Source organism: Pyrus communis, chromosome 16, assembly GCF_963583255.1.
Source record: "Pyrus communis chromosome 16, drPyrComm1.1, whole genome shotgun sequence".
Taxonomy (NCBI): domain Eukaryota; kingdom Viridiplantae; phylum Streptophyta; class Magnoliopsida; order Rosales; family Rosaceae; genus Pyrus; species Pyrus communis.
Window position 1 is genome coordinate 11,677,052 of NC_084818.1, and position 9,392 is coordinate 11,686,443.

At 37.2% G+C, this 9,392-nt stretch overlaps 1 protein-coding gene and 1 pseudogene across 1 annotated transcript; one reads left to right on the forward strand and one right to left on the reverse strand.

Moving 5' to 3' along the window:
- The first annotated feature begins 1,421 nt into the window (after positions 1-1,421).
- LOC137719807 (SKP1-like protein 21) lies at positions 1,422-5,189 on the forward strand (annotated as a pseudogene).
- A 192-nt stretch (positions 5,190-5,381) lies between these two features.
- LOC137721168 (receptor-like protein EIX2) lies at positions 5,382-8,853 on the reverse strand. Its single transcript, XM_068460276.1, has 2 exons — positions 5,739-8,853; positions 5,382-5,628 (listed from the first exon to the last, which is right to left on the reverse strand). Exon 1 carries the CDS (start codon positions 8,709-8,711, stop codon positions 5,742-5,744), a length of 2,970 nt encoding a protein of 989 aa, XP_068316377.1. The 5' UTR covers positions 8,712-8,853; the 3' UTR covers positions 5,382-5,628; positions 5,739-5,741.
- Between the last annotated feature and the right edge of the window lie 539 nt (positions 8,854-9,392).

Consider the following 9,392-nt stretch of genomic DNA (forward strand, 5'->3'; position numbering starts at 1 on the left):
AAACCTCTCACTGCATCTAGTTTCCACTCAATATTCAGTGTCCAACTATCTAAGGGAGTACGGGCCTCAATGATAGGAACCATTTTCAATCAAAGGCTGCTAATTACCAGCTCACATTGATGATCAATATGATCCGTTGATTAAGGTGGGCCCGCACCAGGAAGTGTACAAACAAACAACACTAATCAATCAAATCAAAATAAATACAAGAGGTCAGGAAACCCTAACGAAACGCTGACGTGTGATTTGCAGACCTTTTGATTTTTGACGCAATTTCAGTCACACAAAGAGGCTTTTTTTTATTTTTTATTTTTTTCTAAAATTTATTCGCAATTTTATCCATTTTTGGGATTCGCCGACAACCGCCAAATCTCTGCATTCAAAGCTCCCTCTACCTGGAATCCGTACATTTCGTATGTCTCCTTCGTGTTAATTAATTATCTATCCTTTTGCTTTTCTTTACCATGTTTTTTTTTCCCCTTCTGGATGCCTGTTTGGTTGCCTAGAAAGTGCAGGAAAAATGGAAATGATTGAATGGAAAAATGAAATTGCTAAGTACCCTTTAATCCGGAGCTCGGTGAACTAAAATCTTTAGGAAAAACAATCATTTATTTGTAATAAAAGTGAGTTTAATCGAGCAATTCAGCTAAAATACCTATGAATTGCAATTTTTCTCACTTGATTTAGGGCAATATAATCACCAGAATGCTTTTTCATGTACTTTGGAATAAATGGAATTAAGTTTAGTGGAAATATATATGTATGAAGTATAGATTTGTTAGATAAAAATGGAACTTGTATTGTTTCATGGCAAGTAAGAGCTGGGTATGTGTTTTGAGAGCGATATTCTAATCTAATCTAAACGACGGAGTGGGGATTGCAAAGGGTGGTTTACTGCCCTAGCTAACTTGGGTTTATGTTAAATTTGTGTAAACTTTAATTTTGGGTAAGGATTTGCATAAAAGGGCTGCTAATTATAATTTTGTTTGACTTAACAGGGTATCAGCAAGTTGTTGCATAAGAAGCATAAAGCTGTTTTCTTTTGCCTGAATGCACTCCAGTTTTTAAGCCTCAGAACTTGGGATTGTTCAAATGTCAGAAGGTGACATGACTGTTATTAAACCTGAGGTATTATCACTTTTCCGTACACGTTCTTCGGGCTTCTTTTTATGCCCCTTAATGCATTATGTTTTCTTTTCTTTGTTCTTCAAGCCATAGTCGAATCGATTGTTTTCTGTTTTTCGTTTCTTTCGAATGCTTGTAGCTGCCTCTACTTGTTGAGTGTTAATTTGTTCTCTCTTTTTATTTTTGTTTATTTGGAGGGGGTAAGGTGGGTGGGTTGTTTAACTGTTTTATATTTTTCGTTTACTTTGTAATGTTGGAATTCTAAAGCCACATCGGTGCCAACTCATTCTCAGATGATGAAGTCTTACATCTGGCTTCAGACTACCGACGGTTCAATCCAACAAGTGGAACAAGAAGTTGCCATGTATTGCCCCATGATATGCAAAGAAAATATACAGAAAGGGATGGGAGCTTCCAAGAACCATGCAATACCTCTTCCTGAAAGAGTCAGTACTGCAATGTTGAGCTTAATTCTTGATTACTGCAGGTTTCATCAAGTACCAGGTCGCTCGAACAAGGTTCTACATGTTTTTGGAATGTCATTCTGTTTTCCTTCTTTCTGAGTCTATGCCCTCTGTCTGTTTTGCATAAATTTGAGCTACTGAGGACATTAATCTCCACCTGCACACTGGATTAAATGTTTACTCTGATGCTGGTGTAAACTCGGCACCCTCGGCACCACTCGTTTATATAGGAGTGCAAGGCTTTTGATGAAAAATACATCCGAATGGACACAAAGTTGCTCTGTGAGTTGACTACAGCTGCTGACAGCCTCCAATTAAACCATTGGTGGATCTTACTAGTCGTGCTCTTGCACGAATAATTGAAGGGAAAACACGTGAGGAGATACGTGAGATATTTCATCTCCCTGATGATCTTACAGAGGTCTCCGATGCTTGAGATATCTGTGTATGCTTAGCAAAAACTTGGTGTTTCTTTGTTGTTTTTAACACCACTAAGAAATCATCCAGGAAGAGAAGTTGGAGCCTTTGAAAAATTCAACTGACGATCCACGCATCCGGCTTTTGAATCGATTATATGCAAGAAAGAGGAGGGAACTTCAGGAAAGAGAGAAATTGAAGGTGACTTTGGTATTTGATGAATCTGAATTCAAAACGTATTCCATAATACGTTCTCTGGCTTTTATACTATGCTAAATAATATATCCTTCTTACTGGTAGTCATTATTGAACCTTCCATACTTTTCAGAATGCCGAGCTTGAAGAAGAGCAAAATGATGAACGTTCAGTTGATGATCTCTTGTCATTCATTAATGGAGAAATTGGAGGTATACCTGAGTAATTGCTCTCTTATTCCTTGACTGCATAGTTATTGTTAATTGAGAAATTGGATTTATCATTGAGTTGCTTGTAGTTCCAACGAGCAAATTGCACAACGCATACTTGATACTAATTTTTTCAGGATTGCATTAGCCCACATTATACTGTACTTGGGAGTACTTAAGATTCCTTTAAATGGGATTTGAAGTGTAGTGTCTTAGTCGTCTATTTTTACTTTATTTCCTTTTGAAGGCCCCATTGGAGGTAAGGAAATTATGTTTCACAGATTCCAAAGGGATTAAAACTTCCAAGAACAAAAAGAAGAATCGCATGAGAAAAGATCAGCAGAAAAGCACATGTCTATATGAGGCTAATGAGATCCATGAGGTTTGAATCACTAATTCGGTCTTGAACTTATACATTTCCGCTTGAGTTGTTAGGTAGCTAATTTTTCTTCATTTTTCTTTTCGCCCAAATGTTGTAGGTGTCGAGCAATCTTAACTTTGCTTGCCCCAGTGATGAACTTAACAAATTTACACCTAGCTCTAGTTTGACATTAAAGCTACAAGATCTAAAGGATGATAGGGTGGAGGATATGATTGGGTTTGATGATGGTGATATTGATGATGAGATTGATCCGGCATTGAAGGAAAAAATTGATAGGTTTGCCTGCAACTATTTTGGGTTATTACATGATTTGCAATATAATCTCATCTTTTTTAATTTTAGTGGATGAAAAAAAAATATATATCACGTTGAGCAACATGTGGAAGAAAAGTTACTGAATTGAACTGAACGGTAATAACTTTGTCGATGATGACTTTAGTTATAGAAAGCTTAAGGAAACAGAATGGTGGATCTCATTATGGTGTAACTTCGTTGCTTTTTTAATTTATTTTTTTATGAACGCAGTTCTGAAATTGAAGATGTGCAATTAGAAGATGAAATTTGATACCTGCAAAGGAATTTCAAGTTGTCATATGTTTTTCAATGTTGCAGAGTTTGCTTAAAAACTAAATAGCTATTAATGTAGTGGTATTTCTCCACTTCTTTTTTTAAACTGTCCCATGTTCAAATCGACTCCTCACCCAGCTAAGAAGATGAAAAAGGTTGCTTAAAAAAGTTGGTCTGTGATAAAAATGAGTAAACATTGGGGACAATGTTTTGCCTTTGCTAGCTCTTTATGGTGGCTTTGAAAGATGTTGGTTTTTGATTTTCTGTGTGCAATAGTTGTTTGGACATTTTAAATAAATATTCGTTTATGTTTATAAAGAAAAAGAGCTCTCATTCTGGTCATCACCATTAAGCATCTGTTGTGAAACATGGTTCCGGCCGCCCACTCTTCTGGTTCTGCAGGTCTTTTTCTCTCTAGTCAGTATTATTTTATTTTCTGATAAACTGGAATTTCAAGTTGCATCCTCCACCATGGTTCTGCATGTGAATATGCAATTTTTAGAGACAACTTGTTCTTGCTGCATATTTTCTTAAATCGCTGTTCAGGGAGGTTGAAGATTTTGCTCGGAGGTTAAATTCAGACTGGCCTGAAAGGATGCAAGAGATCTTATCTTTCGGTCAGGAAAGGAGGCCTGTACCATTTTCCATTAATGGAAACGGTTATTTGAGAAGATATGCTTGTATGTTCTCTTTCTTCTTGCTTTTTTGTTCCCTTCCGAAAGCTTCTTCCATTGTTTTTTTCCCGATACACAATACTCTTGTCACATAAGTAAATCTGTGCTAAGATATTTTCGTTACTTTCTTTTGGTAAGTAACGTTGCAAATGCTTTACATGTTTCTCCTTTCAAATAGCATTTAAACCTCATGATATGCCATGTTCCTTGAGACCAAGGGTGGAGGGCGAGTGCTAATCCCGGTGGGTCTATGAAACTTAGCTATGCAACCCGAAAAGAAATTGTTTTCACCATTCCTCTTTACTATATGATATCCATAAAGTATATAGTTGTGGAGTGAAAGCTGGAAAGTATAATCTGTTTCCCTGTCTCCTACGTGTGGTTTTCCAAAATCTTTTTTATTTTTTTTCATGGGCTGATGAATATTTTTCATTAGAATTTCTTTTCGTATTCCTGGTTATTCATAGTTGGCCGTTCTGTTTCTGTCACGTTATAATTTTACCAAGTGAGAGGAATTGATATTGATATCAATATTGCTCCCTTTCCCTGTTCACTTAGCTGGCTGTGCATTAGCTATTTGATTAGTGATATTCCCTCACTCAGACAAGCGTAATTCCACTAGTATTGTACCAATCCCGAGTGTGTATCTGTTTTATCCGCTTCTGAATCGTATGTTATTCAGCATTAAACTCAATAGCACTTATTCAGCATTACATTCCCTATTACTCATCTTTCCACTCGTGCATACAGGAGTACATCCAGAGTGGAAACGGCTGGAACAAAACTCTTATCGGCCAAAGGCTGGAACAATTTTGGCCAGATGCTAACAGGCTACCAAGAGTTCCTATTCTCATTTATTTGGACCCCAAACATAATTATTTTTTTTCCCTTCTTCATAATTTAATCTTCTTCTTTTGTTGGGGTAATTAGCTGGAGTTGGATTTGGGGGCAACTGTTTGTATGTTAGGGCAACAAATAAATAAATAAATAAAATATAATAATTTTGCCTCTGTTTTCATGAGCCAAACTTGTTCGTTTATCACAAGCTTGTGATGTTGCACAAATGGGAGAAATTTTTAGTTGTGACGGGAACACAAGTGGTACACCACGTGTTTTAATAGGAATGGTGGGAAATTTTATTTTTTAAGTTATTAACTTTTTAGCTCACATATTCCACCATTTATTTAGGGTCGTCTCACTTATTTTGGCGTTTGTATAACAAATTCAATGTAGTTTTGAAATTTTACCTTCGTTTAGTGCCCTTTTTTTTAGTGTCTTACACAGCTCTTCAATCCTGGCTTTCAATTTGGAATGCAGTTTATTCATCCATTAATTCATACAAATTGGGAAAAATTGAAACTAAAACCATAAATACTTGTGTGAAATTACAACTCGACAATGATCCAAATACATCTACCTCTAATGTATTTGGAGAAATTCCAACTTATTGTTACAAGTAACAGTAGAGCTCTTCATTCTGTAAAATCTCTTCTTCCATAACTTTAAGTTATTGCATTCTTCTTCTCCTTCAGGCTCCTCCTCAAACCGAAAGCCGAAAGGGTTAGCATGAAGTACCAAACAAGACGATGAACGAGCTACAAAAATTCAGGTAAACCACAGGCGTTAGCCGTTAGCCGGGATTTTAAAGGGGAAGAAGACATGTATGTTAATTGTAATATTATTCATTATGTCACAGAAAACTTACAGTTTATTCATCGAGCATTCTTCGTTGCCTGAACAATGTCACCCTGACATAAAGCCAATCATTTAAACCATTCAAGAGCTTGAAGTACGTGTATCTCCATGACCGGTTGAATATCAAACTCCCACAAACTCCCCATAATCCAATGACAAATCCAAGCCCCAAAGTCACGTAAAATCCAGGTGTTATAAACCCGTCATTATCTTCATCTTGATTCTCAACCACCGGTTTCTCCTTCAAAGTTGTTTCCTTAGGAGAGCACATATGTTCAAGTGGAATTCCACAAAGGAGAGGATTTCCGGCAAAAACAGAGGTGTCATAGGGTTGTAGTTGAGACCCGAGGGGAATTTTTCCAGACAGGTTGTTGTTGGACAAGTCCAACTTACCAAGGCTAGATATTCCAATGAGACTTGTTGGAATTGAACCATGTATTTGGTTGTTTGACAAATCAAGCAAATCTAAAGACTGCAACTTCCCTATTTTTGGAGTTATTTGACCTGTTAAGTTGTTTCTTGATAGGTTTAAAGAAATCAACCCCACAAGATCAGTAACTTCACTAGGAATCTCTCCTGTTAATCGATTACTTGACAGATGGATACTCTTTACAAGCCCTAGAGTACTTTTGTATTTGGACATTATTCCATTCCATATCAAGGATGCTTCGTCATCATAACCATCAATAGCAGTGAAGAATGACTTTGAGTGAGTGATGGTTAGACTTGAACTTCCTCTTAGAGCCAAATGAGTCAAATTGTTGAGACATTTGGGTATACTTCCGGAGATGCTATTGATCGAAAAATCTAGAATCTGAATGCTTCCCATATTACACAATTGTGATGGAATGCTTCCATAGAAGTGATTAGAGCGGAGGATAAGAATAGTCAAATTTGGAAATCCAACCCCTAACCATTCAGGTATCAAACCTGATAATTTATTTTCTCCAACATCAAAAACCACGAGACTTGAACAGTTCTTCAAAGATGAAGGCAATTCTCCCACAAGTCCATTATTGTTTAGGTTCAATGTTTGAATTGAAGATAAAGAGCCCATTGTGGCAGGAATTCTCCCCAAAAAAAGGTTGTCACTCAAATCAAGAACTAAAAGATTTTTGAAATGAGTCCAGTAATCGGCAAGTTCTCCATGTAAATGGTTGCTCGAGAGATCAAGCAATCTTAAATTACTTGCGTTAATTGGAAACAACAAAGAGAACAACCCTGAAAACTTATTGTGGGAGAGAAAGAGAGATGACGAGGCTTTCAATAGGAATGGAGGGACTTCACCTTCCAATTGGTTCCAACTCAAATTTAGTAGACGAGAGAAACATACAAAATTGATTTGCGAGTTTGGAATTGTTCCTCTAATTTGGTTGTTGGAGAGATCTACATGACCAATTTCAGGAGCATGAGACAGCCTTTCCCAAAACCAACTTGGAAGAATATCAGAAATTCCTGCATTAGAAATATCAAGACTCTGATAACTTTTTTGAGTTCGAAGCCAGTTTGGAAAATGTGGACCCATCTTGCAAGACCCCAAGATTATAGAATCCAATTGGAAGGGAGGAACCCATGTAGAATGGAAGTTTAAAGTTAGGGAGGTAGAGGACAGAGACAAAGATCTTAATCTGGAGAGACCCGAGAAATGACTTTCTGAAATCATCCCTTCAAATTGGTTAGAAGAGAGATCTAGATATGCAAGAGAGCTCATGTTTCCAATGACATCGGGAAATAAGCCAGTTAACTGGTTGTAAGAGACGTCAAGATGAACAAGGGTGGCATTGTATTTGGACAACCAAAGAAATATGGAAGAAGTGAGTTGGTTGGAACTGAGGTCAACATGAGCAAAAGATTTTGAAGAATTTATGTTAAAAAGAGTACTGGAATGGATTACAGGAGAAGGAAGACCACACCCCTGTAATGTCAAGTTTGTAAGTTTAGGGAGCTTACTAACTATTTCCAGCCAGTCAGGAACATTACTGAGATTATTGTAACTCAGGTCCAAATATGTTAAAGCAGAAAGATGAGGCAGCCATGAATTCAGATTTTTTACATTAGCAAAGTTATTGGATCTGAGATTGGATCTGAGATCAAGATGAACAAGGGTGGCATTGTATTTGGACAACCAAAGAAATATGGAAGAAGTGAGTTGGTTGTAATTGAGGTCAACATGAGCAAGAGATCTGGAAGAATTTATGTTAAAAAGAGTACTGGAATGAATTAGAGGAGAAGGAAGACTGCAATAAGACAGAGACAAGTTTGTAAGTTTAGGGAGCTTATTAACTACTTCCAGCCAGTCAGGAACATTACTAAGATTATTGAAACTCAGGTCCAAATATGTTAAAGAAGAAAGACGAGGCAGCCATGAATTCATGTTTTCTACATTAGCAAAGTGATTGGACCTGAGATCAAGATATTGCAAGCGTGTAAGGTTTCCGACCTGGCTTGGAAATCGACCACCAAAAGAAGTATCCCAGAGATTGAGGTGTCTTAAATTGGAAAGAGAACCAATGAAATATGGAAGTTGGGTCCCAGTGAAGTTAACGGAAGAAAGGTCCAAATATTTCAAATGCTGCAACTCAATTAGTTTAGGACTCATCATTTTACCTTGAAAATAATATTCGGGATACTCCGGTTGTCCTTTCTGTTGAAGTGAGTAAGCTTCATTCAAAAAATACCACCCAAGATCAAGTTGAGTAACATGGTTGGTTCGGTTGCTGCAGTGGACGCCTACCCATTTGCAACAATCTTGCTTCTGTTCTTCTCTTCCCCACGAAGAGAGGAGATTGTAGTCATCCACGAGGCCCAGTTTGAAAGCAAGGAGTGCTTCTCTTTCCCTCTCAAAGCACCTCGTCACTCCTGCTGAAGAAATATTATTGAATCCAAGGGAAAGGGAAGGGTTGACAACACATTGTAGTAAAATTACCACCACAATTAAAGCACGAAAGAGTTTGTTCAAGCACCTGATTCCGTCACCCTCCATCTTAATTGAACTAAATCAACCAAGAGACAATTGAAGAAGGAAGAAAAACTGTGGATTCAGGATTTTGATTTAGGAGCAAAAGGAAAGCTGCAAGTGTAGTTCAAATGGTGAGGACTCAGGGGGTATGGAAAACAACCGACAGTGTAATGTGTTGGGTGTGAATAAATGTTGATTGGGAAAACTAGGTTTTATAGTTTGTTAGAATAATGTATTGCCTTAGAGTTAGGCATGAATCTTACTTTACATGGGCTGCTTTCTCTCAAGTCAAAAGTAAAAAGGGCAGGCAGAGATATAATTACTCAAAAACGTGTTTGTTGTTTTTTTGTATATGTAAGAAAGAGGACTTTCGTTGAATTGGGGAGAATCCATGCGTGGGAAAGGGACGGCTTCAGGCCATAACAACTCATAAAAATTATGCTAAATTGACCGACTTAAATGTATTTGCATAGAAATTATGCTAAATTGCTGTTAGTGAAGAATCATCACTGTCATTTGATCAAGACAATACTTATGGTCTTTTAGCACAACAGTTCCTTGCGTTTTATTCACTTGTGACTGTTCGTTTATCAAGAGGACTAATTCAAAAGACATTAAGCAGAGAGAGCTTCAAATCACAACTCATGACAACGAGAATCAAGCAAGCAAAGAGAAATAAATCAAAACCTGAGATTCTTATCAACA